The following is a 20594-nucleotide window of genomic DNA, read 5'->3' as shown; positions in this document are numbered from 1 at the left end:
TGACATTTATGTGGACTGGGGCGCAGGGCGAGGGGTGAGGGAGGTGGGGGTAACTGATCGGATCCCTGCAAACGTGCTACTTGGGACAGATTTGGGGCAAATAACCTCCCAGTTTGGCCCCGCCCCAAAGGCTGAACCTTCAGCCAGTGCTGACGTGCCTCCGGACAATGTTAATGTGTTATCTATGAATGATGTAAGGGAGGAGGGAGTGAACTCTGATATTTCTGCTTGCACAGACACCATAGACACACACACAGCTGCAGCTGTGACAGGGGAGGGGGTCAGAGAAAGGTGTGACAATGCCTCTACAAGTAACCAGCCTGTGAGCTGGGATCTGTTGCCCTCTGCAGGGATAAGCAGAGAGCAGGGTGCTGCAGGGGGAGGACCAGTGTGTGGGGTGGGGGCTACCACAGCAAATGTGGGGTCCCCAGAGATTTCACAGCGGGGTTCTGTTGCTGCAGGAGGGGAACAGGCAGGTGAGATTGGGGCCGGTCCAGGAGCGGAAGTGCTCCCAGGTAAGATCTCGGTGCATGGTTCCCCCACAACCGGGGTGTCAGGAAGCCAGGTAGGTCTGCCTGAACCGGCGACTTGGTCAGGAACGGAGGAGGAGCAGGCACGACCCACGGTCGCAGCGGCTGTGGCCGCTGTCACCCGCAGTGGGAGTGCTGGAAGCCAAGGGGCCTCCCGGAGGTCCGATAGCTCTTCCCCTTCTGACCAAGTGGCAACCGAGTCAGGTGGAGGCCAGGACACAGGTCCCGGGGTACTGACTGAAGATGTGACAGTCTCGTCGATTCTGGCCACATCTAGTCAGGGGTTTCAGGCAGCGTTAGAAGCTGACGACAGCCTGAAAGCTCTAAAGGAGCAGGCGGCACAGCCTCCCTCGGACTCGGACCCGGAGCGAGTGGTCTGGGACCAAGGACGGCTGTACCGGGCCACGGTCCAGCAGGGTTCACCGGAGGCGTGGCCCAGGGACCGACAGTTGGTGGTACCCTATCCGTTCCGGACGGAGTTGTTGCGGATCGCACATGAGATTCCGATGGCCGGACACCTAGGGATCGCTAAGACCAAGGCCAGGTTAAACCAGCATTTCTACTGGCCAAAAATGGGGGCCGATGTGGCTGCCTACTGCCGTTCGTGTGAAACCTGTCAGAGAGTGGGGAAGGCGGGGCCACGCCCCAAAGCCCCACTGGTATCTCTGCCCATCATCGATGAGCCTTTCAGGAGGGTGGCTGTGGATCTGGTCGGCCCGCTGGCCATCCCCAGCAGCTCCGGGAAACGCTTCATACTGACGGTAGTGGACTATGCCACCCGGTACCCAGAAGCAGTGGCCTTGTCGTCCATTCGGGCTGACAAGGTGGCCACCGCATTGCTGGAGATTTTCTCCCGAGTGGGTTTTCCCCAGGAAATGCTCACCGACCGGGGGACCCAATTCATGTCCCAGCTGATGGAGACCCTCTGTAAGCAAGTCCAGGTGCGACATCTGGTGGCCAGCCCGTACCATCCACAGACTAATGGCCTGTGCGAGCGGTTCAATGGCACCTTAAAGCAGATGCTTAAGATGTTGGTCGACTCCCATGGGCGTGACTGGGAGCGGTATCTCCCACACCTGTTATTTGCTTACCGGGAGGTTCCACAGGCCTCAACAGGATTCTCACCGTTTGAGCTCCTGTACGGGCGACGTGTGCGGGGCCCCCTGGCTCTGGTGAAAGAGGCTTGGGAAGGGGATTTGGCCACCCCTGGAGTGTCGGTTATCGAGTGTGTCATGCGCTTCCGGGACAAAATGCAGGCCTTGACGCAACTGGTACACGACAATATGGCTCAAGCCCAGGCCGATCAGAAGCGTTGGTACGACCAGAACGCTTGTGAGAGGACCTACCAAGTGGGTCAAGAGGTGTGGGTACTGGTCCCCGTACCACAGGACAAGCTTCAGGCAGCCTGGGAAGGCCCATACCTCGTGTACCAGCAGCTCAACCCTGTAACGTACCTGGTCACCCTGGACCCTGCCCGTGGAAGGCGGAAGCCCTTCCATGTGAACATGATGAAGGCACATCATGAGCGGGAGGCATGTGCGCTCCCCGTGTGCAACCTGCCCGAGGAGGGAGAAGCGGAAACCCTCTTGGATATGCTAGCCCAGGTTAGGGCAGGCGGATCCATTGAGGATGTGGAGGTTGGCCACCAGCTCTTGGAGGACCAACGGTCCCAGCTGTGGGCCACCCTACACCCCTTCCGGGGGTTGTTTACCAACCAGCCCGGAAGGACTGACTTGGCTGTCCATCACGTGGACACTGGGGATCATCCCCCGATCCGGCGTTCAGCATATCGGGTCTCCCTGGAGGTGCAGCAACACATGCGCCAGGAGATTGACGAGATGCTGGAGCTGGGGGTGATCCAGGCATCCAACAGCGCTTGGGCCTCGCCTGTAGTCCTCGTCCCTAAGAAGGACCGAACCACTCGGTTCTGCGTGGACTACAGGGGGCTCAATGCTGTCACGGTCGCCGATGCGTACCCAATGCCACGCATCGATCACCTGCTCGATCAGTTGGCCGGGGCTCAGTACCTGACCATCATGGACCTGAGCCGGGGATATTGGCAGATCCCCCTGACTCGCAAGGCCAGGGAACGCTCTGCCTTTATTACCCCATTTGGACTGTACGAGTCCACGGTGATGCCATTCGGGATGAGGAATGCCCCTGCCACTTTCCAGCGGATGGTCAACACCCTGCTCAAGGGACTTGAAGGGTACGCGGCCGCGTACCTGGATGACATTGCCGTCTTCAGTCCCACCTGGGAGGACCACCTAGAGCATCTAGCACAGGTGCTCAGGCGGATCCACCGGGCAGGTTTGACCATCAAGCCGGGAAAGTGTCAGCTGGCCATGAGCGAGGTCCAGTACCTCGGTCACCGGGTAGGTGGGAGAACACTGAAGCCCGAGCCTGAGAAAGTGGAAGCCATCGCATCCTGGCCCACCCCCAGGACCAAGAAGCAGGTGATGTCCTTCTTGGGGACCGCTGGGTACTATAGGAGGTTTGTTCCATGCTATAGTAGCCTGGCAAAGCCCTTGACGGACCTCACCAAGAAGAAGCTGCCCTCTGCAGTCGATTGGACAATGGACTGCGAGACAGCCTTCCGGGCCCTAAAGGACGCCCTGTCCAGCCCGCCCGTGCTACAGGCAGCCGACTTCACGCGGCCGTTTGTAGTACAGACCGACGCCAGTGACTTCGGCCTCGGTGCGGTGCTCAGCCAGGTGGACTCTGCGAGCCAAGAGCACCCAGTCTTGTACCTGAGCAGGAAGCTGTTACCAAGGGAAGTTGCCTATTCCACGATGGAGAAGGAGTGCCTGGCCATAGTGTGGGCCCTGCAGCGTCTGCAACCCTATCTATACGGGCGCCACTTCATCGTGGAGACGGACCACAATCCCCTCAGCTGGTTGCACACCGTCTCTGGGACGAATGGGCGATTGTTGCGATGGAGCCTTGCGCTCCAGCAATACAACTTCACCATTCGCCACAAAAGGGGCCGTGACCACGGTAACGCAGACGGGCTGTCCCGACAAGGAGAGGTCGCGGACGGGCGCACGGGGGAACACCGGAGTGTGCTGCCCCCTAGCGCCCTCAAAAGGGGGGAGGTGTGAGGTAAATCCGGAGATATGACGATAAATCATGACATTCAAGTCATGTCAGGAAGCCCTCTCCTGGTGTCACCCCCCCCCCTTCCCTTCACACAACTGGTTTAGCAACAAATCCATGGCCATGTCCTGTGATATGGAAATGAGGTGGCTTAGGGACAATGGACACAGGATGACTCCCTGCCGTCACCCTGTAGTGGGGGCTGCTAGCTAGTTAGCAAGGCTATGGAAATAGCCAGACAGAACGACTCCAGTAAAAAATGGTTCATATCTCGCAAGCCATATTTCCGATAAATATGGCAACCATAAAAATGGTGTTTGCGCAGGCGGACGATGCTGGCACACCTTTTTTATGGAAGGGGGAGCTTGGGAACTGCCCCAGGCGTGATATCAGCCATATGGGAACTCGTAGACAGGTCATGAGTCCCCTCGTTCTGTAGCTAAATTCATACCTGTCACAATGAGAGCATTGGCGTCCGCCTACGACGCTCCCAGGCAAAGTTATGGCCAATATCCCCTTTGCTGGATAATTCTGATCCATGCAGGGGGAGTGGCAGTGCTTCCCTGTGAGGTCACTAAGGTAGGAGGGGACCTGGATCTGCCCAGGTTGATAACCCTACTTCGGCCATTTTCCAGCGTTCTTCTGCTCGGGGGCCTGGTTGGGACAGACCTGTGAGAGAGTTCCTGGAAACCTGGTCTACAGCGCCCCCCTGTGGCCAGACGCACAAGGTAACTGATTGAATTCCATACCTGTTTGTAACCCATGCTTTGATTGTAACTGTACTCTGACATATGTATATTCTGTAGATTCCCTATTGTATATATTGTAGTTTCTAGTGTGCTTTAGGCTGATTAAATTATATAATTAATCTTGGGCTGTTCTGTTATCTCGATCTTGAATCCCACGTCTGTGTGTTCGGCTAATAGTTACCGTAAATCGGTTGGTGGCAGCGAATTGTGCCAAGGATTATTGTGGGGAGGCCAGTGAGATTCGGGAAGATATTATATATTCCGCCCGCGGAGGTCGGGGGAATATATACCCTACTCTCACCGGGGACCCTTCAATAATCGGCATAAGTAGTATAGCGGCCTCCTTGCTTATGGTCGGGCAATTCCATAATTGGCCTGACTATAAGAGGGGCGCTAGAGAGCGCGTCACGTGCTCTGTCTGTCGGGAGGTATAAAGGAGGGGTGACCCCCACTTGTTACCCCCCGATTGTGACGTACTGGTAGCCAGCGCGGGGGATTTCTGAGTGACCCCCCCGGTGGTTTGTGACAGCTTCTATATTTGCAATTTGCATTTTTCATTGCTTTTTTGAACATCTCATTGAACTCAATGGGTGGAAAACGCCACGAAAAACGCACTGTGCGCACATAGCCTCACAATGTGCCTAAACCACAGTTAGGCCGGGGCCACACAGGGCAATAGTGCGATCCTCGCATAACACTTGGCTCCCGCTGGCAGCACAGCAGGAGCCGAGTGTCATGCTAGTGTCCCTGCGACTGAGGTCCGACCGTGCAAGCGGACCTCAGCTGCGGGAGGCGAGTCGGCGATGAGGAGGGGCGGGCCGGCGCTGAAAGGGGGGAGAGTGAGGGATGCATCTCCCTCTCTCCTCTGTAGCCAGCTATTGCGATTCTCGCTCTTCACGTGCGGTGCACCGGTGTACCGCGAGTGCAGTGCGATTTTTTCTCACCCCATACACTTGAATGGGTGCGATAGAAAGTCTCCCATTACAATCGCAGCATGCTGTGATTGTTTTCTCGGTCCGATTAGGGCTGAGAAAATAGTTGCTCATGTGCGCTGATACACAGGCTAAAATTGGTCTGAGTGGAATGCGATGTTTTATCACATTCCACTCGCACTTTGGCTTACGCCTTCGCATCCACATGTTTGGTATTATTTTAGTGAGCAGAGCGCACTTAAACTGCACGGGGTGGAGGTTTACAGAAGCACGAGCTGGGTACAACCACAAGCAACTATAATGTACTGGGCACAACAAGGACTTATTTGCAATTATTAATTCTGAAACACTCACGGCGTTTGACACCATGGAGGTTTTCTAAAGACTAAAATTGTCACAACACCCCCAGAGAAGTGCAATTTCCCAATTTTTCCTGTAAAAACAGTAATATATTCATTTTTTTTCACATTACTATAGTTCCTGTATTAATCCCTTAGGTGCTTCAAACTTCTTGGATGTGGGTTTGAGCAGTGTGATGGTGCAGTTTTTTTTTAAATGGTGTCACTTGAGTACCGTATTTTTCGGACTATAAAACGCACCTGACCATAAGACGCACCCTGGTTTTAGAGGAGGAAAAAAGGAAAATAAAACTTTAAGCAAAAAAATGTGGTCATGACACACTGTAATGGGGCGAGGATCTGCTGCTGACACTGTTATGGGGGTAATGTCCCCAAATTCTCTACTAAGGTACCCCAGCCTAATAATGTATATGATCCTGCTATAAACCCCCATCCTGCTCATATTCCCCCATCCTGCTTATATAACAGCATCCTGCTCATATAACAGCATCCATCCTGCTCATATACCCCCATCCTGTTCATATACCCCCCATCCATCCTGCTCATATACTGCCATCCTGTTCATATACCCCCCCATCCATCCTGCTCATATACTGCCATCCTGTTCATATACCCTATCCTGTTCATTTACCCCCATCCATCCTGTAAATATACCACCCATCCTGCTATATGCCCCCATCGTGCTCATATACCATCCTGGTATATGGCCTGTATCCTATAGCACAGAGAAAAAAAAAAAAACAAACGTTTATACTCACCTTTTCCTCACTCCCAGCAGCCGATCATCTTCCTCTCTGCAGTGTGCAGCACGCAATGTCTTCCTGTCTGTGCCGATCAGCTGACCGGCACAGACAGGAAGACATCGCGTGCTGCAGTGGGACGGCTCCACACACGGGGACAGGTGAGTACGCGGATTCACTGCACCCCGCGCTGATGATGACCGCGCGGGGAGCAGTGAATACAGCCGCACATGATCACTCCAGGCTGTAATTGCCAGGGGTGATCATGTGGATCGGATCTTTACTATGCGCGCGTCCCCGCTCGTCCCCCCGCCCACCTGTTAGCGCCGGCTTCAGCGCTGAGGGATGATGGGCGGGGGATGGGCGTGCATATGTAATGAGCGGGTCCACGTGGTCACAGCAGGCTGCTACAGCCTGCTCGTGCCCCCGATGACCCGCTCCACCGCAGCACCTCATTCCCCGCAGCCAGTCAGACCATAAGACGCACCCCCAACTTTCCCCCAACATTTGGGGGGAAAAAAAGTGTGTCTTATGGTCCGAAAAATACGGTATTTTCTGTCACCTACGCCTCTCAGTCACTTCAAATGTTTCGTGGTCCGGAAAAGAAATGGTTTTGTAAATTTTGTTTTAAAAAAAAGAGAAATTTCTGATAAAACTTTGAACCCTTCTAACTTCCTAACAAAAAAAAAAAAATTAATATACATATATACACACATACACACACACACAGTACAGACCAAAACTTTGGACACCTTCTCATCTCTAGAACAACTAGTAAGAGGAGACTTTGTGCAGCAGGCCTTCATGGTAAAATAGATGCTAGGAAACCACTGCTAAGGACAGGCAACAAGCAGAAGAGACTTGTTTGGGTTAAAGATCACAAGGAATGGACATTAGACCAGTGGAAATCTGTGCTTTGGTCTGATGAGTCCAAATTTGAGATCTTTGGATCCAACCACTGTGTTTTTGTAGAAAAGGTGAACGGATGGACTCTACATGCCTGGTTCCCACTGTGAAGCATGGAGCAGGAGGTGTGGGGGTGCTTTGCTGGTGATACTGTTGGGATTTATTCAACATTGAAGGCATACAGAACCAGCATGGCTACCACAGCATCTTGCAGCTGCATGCTATGCTATTCCATCCGGTTTGCATTTAGTTGGACCATCATTTATTTTTCAACAGGACAATGACCCCAAACACCTCCAGGCTGTGTAAGGGCTATTTCACTAAGAAGGAGAGTGATGGGGTGCTACGTCAGCTGACCTGGTCTCCACAGTCACCAGACCTGAACCCAATCGAGATGGTTTGGGGTGAGCTGGACCGCAGAGTGAAGGCAAAAGGGCCAACAAGTGCTAAGCATTTCTGGGAACTCCTTCAAGACTGTTGGAAAACCATTTCCGGTGACTACCTCTTGAAGCTCATCAAGAGAATGCCAAGAGTGGGCAAAGCAGTAATCAAAGCAAAAGGTGGCTACTTTGAAGAACCCAGAATATAAGACATTTTCAGTTAAAAAAAAAACAAAAAAAAAACAAACAAATTTTATTTTTATATAGCGCTAACATATTCCGCAGCGCTTTACATACATCAGGAACACTGTCCCCATTGAGGCTCAGAATCTAAAGTCCCAATCAGTAGGTCTTTGGAGTGTGGGAGGAAACCGGAAAACCCGGGAGGAAACCCACGCAAACACGGGGAGAACATACAAACTCCTTGCAGATTGTGTCCTTGATGGGATTTCAATCCAGGACCCCAGCGCTGCAAGGCTGCAGCGCTAACCACTGAGCCACCGTGCTGCCCACACTGTTTCACCCTTTAAGTATTTCATTCCACATGTTTTAATTCATAGTTTTGATGCCTTTAATGTGAATCTACAATTTTCAGAGTCCTAAAATAAAGAAAAAACTCTTTGAATGAGAAGGTGTGTCCAATCTTTTGGTCTGTAATGTAACATACATACATACATTTCAAAAGTTGAGCTGATGTAAAGTGGACATGTGGGATATGTTATTTAGTAACTTTTTTGTGGCATAACTGTTGGATTTATAGGTATGAAAATTCAAAGTTTGAAAATTGTACAATTTTGCATAATTTCCGATATTTTCACAAATAGGCTCTGTACCCACAAGAGCTTGCTTCTGCAAATTTTGCCGCGGAAAACCTGCGGATTTATCTGGATTTTCCAGATAAATCCGCAGGTTTCAGCATGTACAGACACTCCCCATGTTATCCTGAGGGACATAGGGAGTGCTGTGTCCACGTTGCGGAATGTGCAGTTGCGGAATATACTGCGGATATCCCGCAGCCGCACATAACTGCATGTCAATTATTCCTGCGGCATTACCTGCGGAAATCCCCTGCCTTGGTCTATACTTACCTGCCTTGATAGCGACACCTGGTCATTTTCCCTCGATGCACAGGAGCAGGAAGGGGGAGGTGGGCGGGGCCTGCACGAGCTCCGGTCATGTGACAGCCGGACATAGTGCAGGCCCGCCCACCTTCTCCTTCACAGTGTAAACACGTCCGGAGATGGGAGAGAAGTGCTGCATGATGGAGGTATGAACGCCCCGATCACTCAGCACTTGTTCTGCATTGAGGAAGCAGTGCCGATGCCATGGTACTGTATTCTCAATGCAGAATCACCGCACCATATTCGCAGGACATTCCGCAAATAAACTGCAGCACAAAACAGACAAAGCTGTGCTGCGGTTTTCTGGGAGCTCCTGCGGAATGTCCTGCGGATATAACCGCAGGACACTTCCCCCGTGGGCACATAGCCATAAAACGCAAAAATTACCAGCCTAAGTTTAACAGTACCATGAAATACAATATGTCATGAGAAAAATAAAAAAAATTAAAAAAAAAAACACAACAAACCGCGTGCCAGAATCACTGGGATCTGTTGAAGCGTTCTAAAGATATAACTTGTCAGAGTGACGCTGATCAGAATTAAAATGAAAAAAAAAAAAAAAAATGGCCTGGTCAAGAAGATGAGAACATGCTGAGAAGTGAAGGGGTTAAACCAGAGTGGTGTCAGAAAATAGTTAATAAATAACGTTTCCCACATGTTCACCTTACATCAGCACAATTTTTTAAACTTTTTTTGTTAGTAGGTTAGGGGGGGTTCAAAGTTTATCCGCAATTTCTCCAACAAGATTAGCTAAATTAGTTTTAGTGACCACATTACATTTAAAGTGCCATAGGTCTGGGTGACAGAAAAGACCCCAATGTGACAACATTCTAAAAACTGCACCCCTCACACTGGTCAAAACCACATACAAGACGTTTATTAACCCTTTAAGTGCTTACAGAAGCTAAAGGAACGTGGGAGAAAAAAAATAAAAAAAATTTAATATATTACTTTGGACCTAAATTTTGTATTTTCACAAGGGTAACAACCGGAAATGCACCATACAATTTATTGTGCAATTTCTCCTGAGTACGCAGATAACCCACACGTGGTGGAAATCAACTGTTGGGCGCAGGGATGGTAAGAAAGCACCATGTCAATTTTAGAGCACAAAATTAGACGCCATGTTGCGCTTGGAGAGCCCTCAATGTGCCCAAACAATGGAACCCCACCCCCAAGTTGACACATTTTGGAAACTAGACCCCTCAAGGAATTTATCTTGGATGCTTGGTGGGCACCTTAAACCACCTGATGCCTCAGATTTTTTTTTGTTTTGTTTTTTAACATTGAGACGTGAAGAAAAAAAAAAAAAAAGTTGCTTTAATCCACAATCTTTCCTTTTCACAAAGGGTAACAGATTACGCACTGCACAATTTGTTGTGCAATTCTCTTGAGTAAGCCAATACCTCATTAGGTGGTCAAAAACTACTTTTTAGGCTCAGTACAAAGTGAAGGGAAAGAGCCATATTTGAGTTCAGATTTAGTTGGAATGGTTTTGGGGTGCCATGTCACATTTGCAAAGCCCCTGAGGTGCCAAAACAGCAGAACCACCCCCCCTTTTTTAGCGTGATAGTAGGTTTGGCTACTATCACGCTAAAAAACCCCACCACATTACAAAAAAGAAGTTTTTTTGCATCACAATCTTGAAGGCTATAGTTTGTTTTATTTTTCTGCTGACAGTCATGCGAGGGTTTCTTTTTTGCAGGATGAGTTGGGCTTCATGGTAGCATTTTGGGGGAAAGTGGGGGGTGCGTCTTATAGTCCGATAGCTGCGGTGGTGGTGGAGCGGGTCATCGGTGGCACAAGCAGGCTGTAGCAACGCTAACCTGACCACGTGGTCCCGCTCATTTGATATGCACGCCCATCAGCTCAGCCCTGAAGGCAGTGCTGACAGGTGGGCGGGATGATGGGCGGGGGATGCACGCTTACTAAATAGCCTACCCGCGTGTTCACCCCAGGCAACTACAGCCTGGAGTGATCATGTGCGGCTGTATTCACTGCCCCCCATGCACCATCATCAGCGCGGAGGACAGTGAATAAGTACGGTATACTCACCGTTCCCTGCAGCATCGCAGTGTCCTCCTGTCTGCTGGCCAGCTGACCTCTGTAGAGAGGTGAGCACAGCAATGACGTCATCGCTGTACACACAGCTCTACACAGGTCAGATGGCACACAGACAGGAAGCGAGCGATGCTGCGTGGAGTGAGGAGAGGTGAGTATACAGCGGGAGTCCTCCAGCTATTACCGCAAATCCAGCCGCGGCTGAAGTGAGCGCAAGATCCGCGGTGATAGCTGGAGTCACCGCTGATTCCGGCGGCTCACTTCACTTTCTGACTGACCCTCACAGAGAGCGGTCGTGATCCTATGGCTGCTCTATGTGATTGTCAGATGTAGCAAAGCTGGATGTGTCGTGGGACATCGTGTGGATTACATTGGACCTGGGTGTTTTAGGGGTTAATAAAGTGGTGAAAGAGGGTGTTTTTTTGTCTCATTTCAAATAAAGGAGTTATGTGTTTGTTTTTATTTACTTCCACTTACAGCTTAGTGGTGAGGGGGTGTCTCAGACGCCTGCCATCACTAAGCTAGGACTTAGTGGCAGCTATGGGCTGCTGCCATTAACTCCTTATTACCCCGATTGCCACAGCATCAGGGCAATCGGGATGAGCTGGGAAAAGTCCCAGGACTGTCGCATTTAATGGATGCAGCAATTCTGGGTGACTGCTGGCTGATATTTTTACGCTTGGGGGGCTCCCAATAATGTGAATCTCCCCAGCCTGAGAATACCAGTCCCCAGATGTGCGACTATCTTGGCTGGTTATCAAAATTGGGGGAACCGCACGCCTTTTTTTTTTTTGTTTTTTTTTTTTTTTAAATCACCCCCATACAGTGTCAGCAGCAGATTCTCCCCCATAACAGTGTGTTATGACAACATTTTTTGCTTAAAATTTTTTTACTATTTTCCTCCTCTAAAACCAAGGTGAGTCTTATGGTCCGGTGCGTCTTATAGTCCGAAAAATACGGTAGTTCATTTTTAGGTTTTGCCATTTTTACACCATAAAACTATTTTACAGAAAAGAAAGAAAAAAGTTTTTACATTGCTGTATTCTGAGATAGCGTTTTTATTTTATTGCTGATGGCAGCTTGTCTTTTGTAGGACAAGATAACGTTTTCAGACATACTATTTTTATTTACATATGGACTTTGATTGCATTTTATGCCACTTTTTTGTCCCTGCATGAAGAAAAGTTTTTGCTACTGTTTTTTTAGTGTTTACTGAAGTGGTTAACTAGTGTGACAGTTTTATAGATCGGGTTGTAATGGATGTGGCGATACCAAATGTGTATTTTATTTATTTTCTTACACATAGGTATTGGAATTTGTTTATTTTAAATTCCCTATATGGGACACGACCTTTTACGGCACTGATCACAGGTATAATGTATTTCAATGCACCAGCATTGCAAAACATTATAGCTGCTAGGGCAGCACAGGCAGAAGCATTTGGGATCAAGCTCCTGGCAGGATCCCAGAGGCTTCGATCATGGCAACGATCAAGCCTCGCAATTGCGTGGCACCGATTGGAGGGAAGAGGGTGCGCGATCCCTATCTAAATGCTGCCATCTATTTCGATCTCAGCATTTAGGCTGTTTAACAGCCAGGAACGGCACAGGGACCATTCCTGGCTGTGAGAACCAGGGCTCGACTATTGGGAAAGCAGAGTCCACAGCTGCAATCGCAGCGGCAATCTCGATTGCCAGGACGTACTGGGTACGTTCCAGGTCGGAAAGGGATTACAATCACGAGACGAATAAAAAAACATAACAAAAACAACAGGTCTGTGAGAGCCAGAAGTCTTGCTGGTTGGTAGGTGATTAAATACTTATTTCATGCAATAACATGCAAATTAAATAATTTAAAAAAATCAATTATTTTTTTTTGGGGGGGGGAGATTTTGTCTGTCACAGTTGAAGTGTACCTACGATGAAAATTAGACCTCTTGATCCTTTGCAGGTAGGAATACCTACAAAATTGGATGTATATTAAATACTTATTGTATATACACACTATATATAGTATGGGTGTTATTTACAATGAGGTCAGGCCTCGCAGCTGCACGCTACTCAGTGACTGACAGTATCAACATGAGTTTATAAGGGATCAGTCTTGTTATTAATGGAACACACTGACTGGGTCACACTTAACAGTGGTGTACCACAGTGGTCAGTCGGGCACTTTTTTTTTTACATATTAATAACCATGTAGGGGCCATAGAGTAGAATTTCAATATTTGTATTGATTGCCTTGCAGAGTTTAGCATCTACAAAAGGAGGAATATTTAATTTTACAGAAAGACTTATGTAACATGGAGGCTTGGGCTGGGAAATTACAATTTAAGTCAAATGTGAATAAATGTGTAAAATCATGCACTTGGACAGAGGAAATAAACTGTATAAGGCTGCTTTCACACTACGTCTTTTTAACATGCGTCCTGAACGATTTTTTGCTGCAAAAGCGGATCCTGCTTTTACAGCAAAAAATGCATGCAAACGCACGTGTTACTTTGCAGCATCCTGTCACTGGATGTTTAGGGGCGGGCATTAGAGTCATGTGATCGGGAGTGAGGGGAACTAAACGTGCCACACTGGGAGCCGGTATCTGACAGCTGCGGAGGCTCGTAACCAAGGTAAACATCGGGTATACTTGCTTGGATACCCGATATTTACTTTGGTTACAAGCGTCTGCAGCTGCTAGGAGCCGGCTCCCTGCACACGTTACCAACGTAAACATCGGGTAACTAAGAGAAGTGGTTACCCGATATTTACCTTGGTTACGAGTGTCCGCAGCTCTCAGATGGGAGAGAGGGAGGGGGAGAGACAGAGAGGGAGGAGAGAGATACTGATCACGGGGCTGGCTTCTGTGCATGCTCAGTAGAGCAAGCAGGATCCTGCATCAGCATGCCAGCGTTCACATGCGTTTGCATGCTGTTTAGTCAGGATCCAGCAATTTGCAGAAGTTGGACGCAGCTCAAAAACGCTACAAGTAGCGTTTTTGAAAGATGTTAAACTGCAAGTCGCTGGATCCTCACTATAACGCACGCAAACGCAGGTGAACGCATGTTAACGCGAGTCCATTGCAAATGCATTGAAATGAAAACGCATTTGCACTGGATCCGTTTTTGCGTTAAAAAACGTTCAGGACGCATGTTAAAAAGACGTAGTGTGAAAGCAGCCTAATTATGTACTTAATTGTAACACTCACTGAAGAAAAGAAAAAAAAAAAAGCTTGGGTGTATGGGTGGACGGCAAATTCAACTTTACTAACAAGAGACTGCAGCTGCTGCCAAGGCTAATAAAATAATGGGATGCATTGAAAAGCATAGATTCTCACAAGAAGAACAAAGTTTTACCCCTATATAAGTCATTAGTGTGACCACACTTATACAGTGAACAATTTTGGTCTCCAGTGTATAAGACCTAGCTCAACTAGAGCGGGTGCAGAGAAGAGCAACCAAGGTTATTAAAGGAATGGGTGGACCGCAATACCATGATAGGTTATTAAAGCTGTGGTTATTCGGTTTGTAAAAGTGAAGGCTGAGGGGTGATCTTATTACAATGTATAAGTATATGAAGGGACAGTAAAGAGGCCTTGCTAGGGGGACAAGGAGGAAACAAAAGAAGGTTTAATCGTAATCACAATGATTCTTTACTGTAAGAGCAGTGAGGCTATGGAATTCTGCTACAATTTAACAGTTGATTCATTACTAAATGTAAAAGGCCTGGATGCCTCTCTTGAAAAATAAATTACTGGTTACGTGCATTAGATTCTGCAATTACACACACACATAGGATGTTATTCACACAGAGGTTAGGCCCCGGCTGCACACTACTTTGACTAACCAGGTGATCCCCTCCCTGGCGCAGAGAGAGAGAGAATTTATTTAATATATATATATATATATATATATATATATATATATATATATATATATATATATATATATACACATATATATATATATATATACACATATATACACACACACACACACACTATTGTACCATCACCCATTCCCTGTAGACTGTGAGACCCAGGCAGGGTCCTCTCTCCTCCCATACCAGTCTGTTATGTACTGTTAATGATTGTTGTATGTATACCCTCTTTCACTGTAAAGCGCCATGGAATGAATGGCGCTATAAAAATACTATTTTTATTATGGATGCATACACATTCACACAGATTAGGCTCCGGCAGCACACTACTCTGACGGTAACCATGTGACTAAAGCTGGGCGGACTCGCAAAAAAACTGCTTGTTAAAAAAAATCCGGATCTGGTCCGGAATCCGCCCCCATATAAAAGTCTATGGGGATCAGAATCTGCAGATTAAAATTGGTGGTAGAAGGGATAGAGGAATGGGAGCACACGGTGGATTTAACAAGGCTCCGGCATGGCTGTACGCTGCTCCCAAGCCTCGCATTCATTACCTGGGCCGCTGACTACAGTCAGACGCGCCCCCACCCTGAGTGGCAGTGTGTCAACAGACTTCTTCAAATCACAGGCGCCAGGACAGCCGGTTGGCTGGGAAAGCTGTGCATATGTGATCTGGGAGCAGTGTGCCACCATGACACGGAGCCTCCAAGTATGAAGCACTCGCTTCAATTGTTTTTTTTTATTATTTCTCAAGTGCCGAATCCAGATCAAACACCTGGAATTCTGGGCCCGGCAACTCTGGCATCTCTGAAACTGCACGGATCCAGAGTTTTACAGTCCGGATCCATCCAGCCCTACACGGGACTCTTCTCTGGTGGAGAGAGATATATATATATATATATATATATATATATATATATATATACACACACACACACACACACACACACTATGGCTATTATTCACATTGGACAGGCCGCGGTTGCACACTACTTGGTGAGGATAATCACATGATCGCCCCCTGGCGGCGGGGTGTCTCTGTATCATGTACACACACAGGTGGATGCCATCCACAGAGGTCAGCCCGGCCTTACACTACTCGCTGACGGTAACCACGTGATCCCCCTCAGGCGGTTTATAGCCTCACAGGCCGCTGTGGATCCCGTTGTCCCGCCCGCCTCCTGACACCCGGGCCTGCGCCCACCTGTTTTAAACGGGCCACCAGCACGTTCTTCACCCCGGTCACGTCCAGGTTCCTTCGCTTCAGTTCATTCTTCAGGTCGATAACGCGCAGGTCAGCCACTTTCTTCCGCTCGGACGGACTGCTGGATGAAGCCATACCGGGCAGAAGCTGTAAACCTCGACTAATACCGACCGCAATAACCAGGCCCGAATCCCGCCTCACACACGGATAAACCTGGAACCTACCAGAGAAAATGCCGTGCTTCCGGTGACGTCGGACGTCAGCATGCACGGCTCGTAACCTCTGGCCACGCCCACATCACGTTCAGGTGGGCGGGGTCCGTCCTGACCTAGGCAGCGGCTGTGGAGGTAGAGCGGCCACTACTGGTCGTGAGCGCGCACAGCACGGAGCAGACCTGCAATGCCAGTGAAGCCACAATTGCTGAGATTTGTGCCCTCCGTTCTGTGACGCGGATTGTGAAGCGGATCCGCTGCTAAATCCACAAGACAAATTATAACAAGTGATTACAAAGCGATTTGTTATGTGGATTGCTTCAATATCCATGTGTACACCCCAGTGTATCAAGCTATTTGTACCAAGTCTCATCCATGTGCTGCATGAATAAAGCTATATTGAAATCTGTGCACATTGTACATTTATGCTGTGGATTAACCCCTTCAGTTTGGGTCTGCACAGATTGTGCATTTCTCCATATAAAGCCTCATTTAGGCTTCTGATTTTCACAGACAGAATACGTGCCCCGTATAATCTGGGGTTGTCCACAGGTACGTGTTTATTTACCAGCAGCGTCCAGTAACATCAGAGGCGTCTCTGTTCACAATCTGCTCTCCGAGCCTCCAAGTGCTTTGTCCGGTTTTAACATTGTAGTGAACAGAAGAGTCACTTTTTTTTCTTCTTTCGGCATTGACATCTGAATGATGCCCAGTGCGGTGAGCGTGCCACACTTTACCCCTGGCAAAGAGTAAATCCTGCTGTAAAAATCTATGGCTTTGGAAATGCGCACAGCGGTGTCTTACCAATGTGTTTTACGCAGAGCGCGAGGGAGATTTGCAACAACATCATCCACAATGCTGCTGCTGTAACACACTGGCCCGTCTGCCTGGAGACTCTAGAGACCGGGCAGTATATACCCCAGAGCATCAACCATTTTGCAGTCCAGCGGCGACAACTTATTTGTATTTAGTTACTGTTGAGGGTCTACTGAGCAGCCGGATTCCAGCAGAACCCCCAGTGAAGTCCATGAGTATAGTCAGGCTAATGGTGTCCAACATCACATACTGCCCAAATGGGGCCAAGCAAAGTCCAAAGAGGCAGGCTGTGTACACCATTTGCCTCATTACACTCATGGGCTTTGGTGGAGATCCCGCCTAAGGCCCCCTTCACACGTCCGGAGACACAGGCACACGTAGACCCATTAAAATCAATGGGTCTGCGCTCATGTCCATGTTTTGCTATGGACCATGTGTACGTGTGGAGCATACGTGTGCCCATGTGCTCCACACTTAGACATGTCCGTTTTTCTCTGGCATCACGGGTGTCACACGGCCCGCACGGATGTGATCCATGTGACATGCACTGGACAAAACACATGTGTTTGTAAAGAAAAAAAAAATTCTATACTCACCTTCTCCAGCACTGCCGTCTCTGCCGCTGCTGTAACTTACTTCTGACCCCCGCTCATTATGCTCATTGAATATTCACATCACTGCGGCCGGAAGCAGCAGCAGCGAGGAGTCGGCAGGACCGGAGACCGAAGATCAGCACCACAGACATCAACGCCAGGGACAGGTGAGCAGAAAGTTCCCGTTCTCCGTGTGTTATCCGGAGGACAATACGCACCTTTAACACGTCCGTGAAAAACGTGCGTGATTTTCATGGACGTGTGAAGGGGGCCTGAATCACATTTTTCATTGATTGTGCCATATTATATGAAATGTGCATGCTTTTTTTGTTACATATACATTGGTGTCAACATTTTCTTTTGACATAATACAAGAAGAATAAGGTTTGTAGTGTATCTATACACACATATATTTATACATATCCAGCTTTAGACCTGTTTACATGAACTATGTCCGCACACAGGGTACCTATGGGTTGGTAATCCTGACCTGTGCGTGTTCTACCACCATACCATGTCTTCCCAAGTTGTCATTTTCTTTACAACTTATGCAAATTCTTTTCTTAATGGTTGTGTTTGAAAAATTTCTGTGTGCCTCCTTTTTAACCTGTTAATATGGTATTGGAAGAATTACTTGTGTTACTGCATAGACTTATTGCGATTAAATATAAAATTACATCTACATTTTTCACGTACATGTTCTATTCGTGTTTTTCAATAGTCTCTGGGAGAATTCAGACATTTCTAGATTTTGGTAAGATTTGAGAACCAGACTCAAATGTCTATGGACGGGTCAGTGATATAACGGACAGCACACATACTATATGCCATCTGTACTGCATACATATGCTGTCTGATAACATGCACAGAAGTGTGAATGGGGCCTTTCTAAAGCGGGCTTTACACGCTACGATATATCTAACGAGATGTCGGCGGGGTCACGTCATAAGTGACGCATATCCGGGATTGTTAGTGATATCGTAGCGTGTGACAGCTATGAACGAGCAGAAATACTCACCTTCTCGTTCATCGTTGACACATTGCTCATTTTCTAAAAATCGCACGTCCTGTTGTTCATCGTACCTGAGGCAGCACACATCGCTCCGTGTGACACCCCGGGAACGATGAACTGCAGCTTACCTGCGGCTGGCGGCAATGCGGAAGGAAGGAGGTGGGCGGGATGTTTACGTCCCACTCATCTCCGCCCCTCCGCTTCTATTGGCCGGCTGCTGTGTGACGTCGCACGACGCAGCTAATGAGGTGAGTATCGCGATCAGCTGAGCTGTCACTGAGGTTAATCGCGGCCACCGCTGGATGCAGCGGTGGCCGTGAGTTACCTGACTGACAGCAGCTGATCGCGCTACTCACCTCATTTGTTGTGTGGAGCTGACAGGAGCGGCGGTGTCTTCTGCAGCTCCGGTCACCTTCATGCAGCAGAGCTGGAAGCGACGCTGGAGGTCCATGGATTACGCCGGGCATGGAGGGCTTTGTCGGGGTTAATAAATTGGTGATGAGGGACTTTGTTAGTGTTTTTTATTTCTAATAAAGGATTTTTCGGGTGTGTGTGTTTTTTAACTGTAACCTACAGATTAATCATGGAAGGTATCTCGGGGAGACGCCTGACATGATTAATCTAGGATTTAGTGGCAGCTATGGGCTGCCATTAACTCCTTATTAACCCGATTTGCCAACGCACCAGGGCAAATCGGGAAGAGCCGGGTACAGTCCCAGAACTGTCGCATATAATGTATGCGGCAATTCTGGGCAGCTGCTGACTGATATTGTTAGGCTGGGGAGCTCCCCGTAACGTGGGGCTCCCCATCCTGAGAATACCAGCCTTCAGCCGTATGGCTTTATCTGGCTGGTATTAAAATGGGGGGGACCGCACGCCGTTTTTTTAAATTATTTATTTATTTATTTTACTGCACAGTATAGAGTCGCCCACCGGCTGCTGTGATTGGGTGCAGTGACACAGCTGTCACTCAGCGTGGTGGGCGTGTGTGACTGCAACCAATCACAGGCGCCTGTGGGCTGGTAAAGCAGGGAATACGAGATTGATTAATGAGCGGCCGGCTTTTTCAAAATAGTAAAAGCCGCCGGAGATTTTATAACAGCCGTGCAGCGCCGCGCCGGGGATCGGGGAACGGTAAGTATGAGAGAGGGCTGCTCAATTCAGTCACTCAGGGGATTAGCGGTCACCGGTGAGTCCTTCACGGGTAACCGCTAATCAGTACGCGGCACACAGACAGAGCCGCGGCATGACAATGAAGTCGGGTGAATTTCACCCGAGTTCATTCTCACCTCGCAACTCTGTCTGCTGTCTGCCGACATGTATCAACGACATTGTGCATCACACACACACACGGAACATTTCACACGGACAACACATACACATGTCAGTTATTTCACTCACGCACACACGGATATTCCACACGCACATACGGCTAGCAAACGGGATACACACGCAGGCCACACATACCATAAAAACGGACCTATAAAACGGAAAACGGACCCGAAAAACGGCCCGTTTTACACGGACGTGGTTTTAACGGATGTGTGTTTTTGGCCTGAGATGAGGGATAGCATAGGGCCCACTAGCTAGTGGTACAGCTTAGGAGCCCCGGTTCCCCACTATCCCTTAGTCATTCTGACACCAGCCTAAGGCACACCTGTGCAATAATCATGCTATCTAATCAGAATCTTGATAGCCATACCTGTGAGGTGGATGGATTCTCAGCAAAGAAGTGCTCCTCACTAACACAGATTTAGACAAATTTGTGAACAATATTTGAGAGAAAAAAGCCTTTTGTGTATATAGAAAAAGTCTTAGATCTTGCTCATGAACAAAGGGAGCAAAAGCAAAATTGTTGCATTTCTATTTTTGTTCAGTTTAATATACATTGTATTGGACGTCTCATTGTAATGTATAAATAAAAAAATATACCTAAACAAATCTATGATATCTGCTAAACCAGAAGAAAAATTTCATCAAGTGAGAAATATTTAATTATAAAACTTACAATCAT

The 20594-nt window shown here is 48.3% G+C and overlaps 1 protein-coding gene across 3 annotated transcripts in view; it reads right to left on the bottom strand.

Annotated features, from left to right (window-relative positions):
- The window catches only part of SLTM (SAFB like transcription modulator), a 138797-nt gene extending 122570 nt beyond the window's left edge, over nucleotides 1-16227 (bottom strand). For 2 of the 3 annotated variants that reach the window (XM_075345722.1, XM_075345725.1), the window contains exon 1: nucleotides 15948-16165. In XM_075345722.1, the coding sequence (XP_075201837.1) occupies nucleotides 15948-16082 (135 nt within the window). In that variant the 5' untranslated portion in view covers nucleotides 16083-16165. The other variant, XM_075345724.1, reaches the window with a different exon arrangement.
- Between the last annotated feature and the right edge of the window lie 4367 nt (nucleotides 16228-20594).

Source organism: Anomaloglossus baeobatrachus, chromosome 4 (assembly GCF_048569485.1).
Source record: "Anomaloglossus baeobatrachus isolate aAnoBae1 chromosome 4, aAnoBae1.hap1, whole genome shotgun sequence".
NCBI lineage: Eukaryota > Metazoa > Chordata > Amphibia > Anura > Aromobatidae > Anomaloglossus > Anomaloglossus baeobatrachus.
This window is presented reverse-complemented; position numbering and strand designations above follow the sequence as displayed.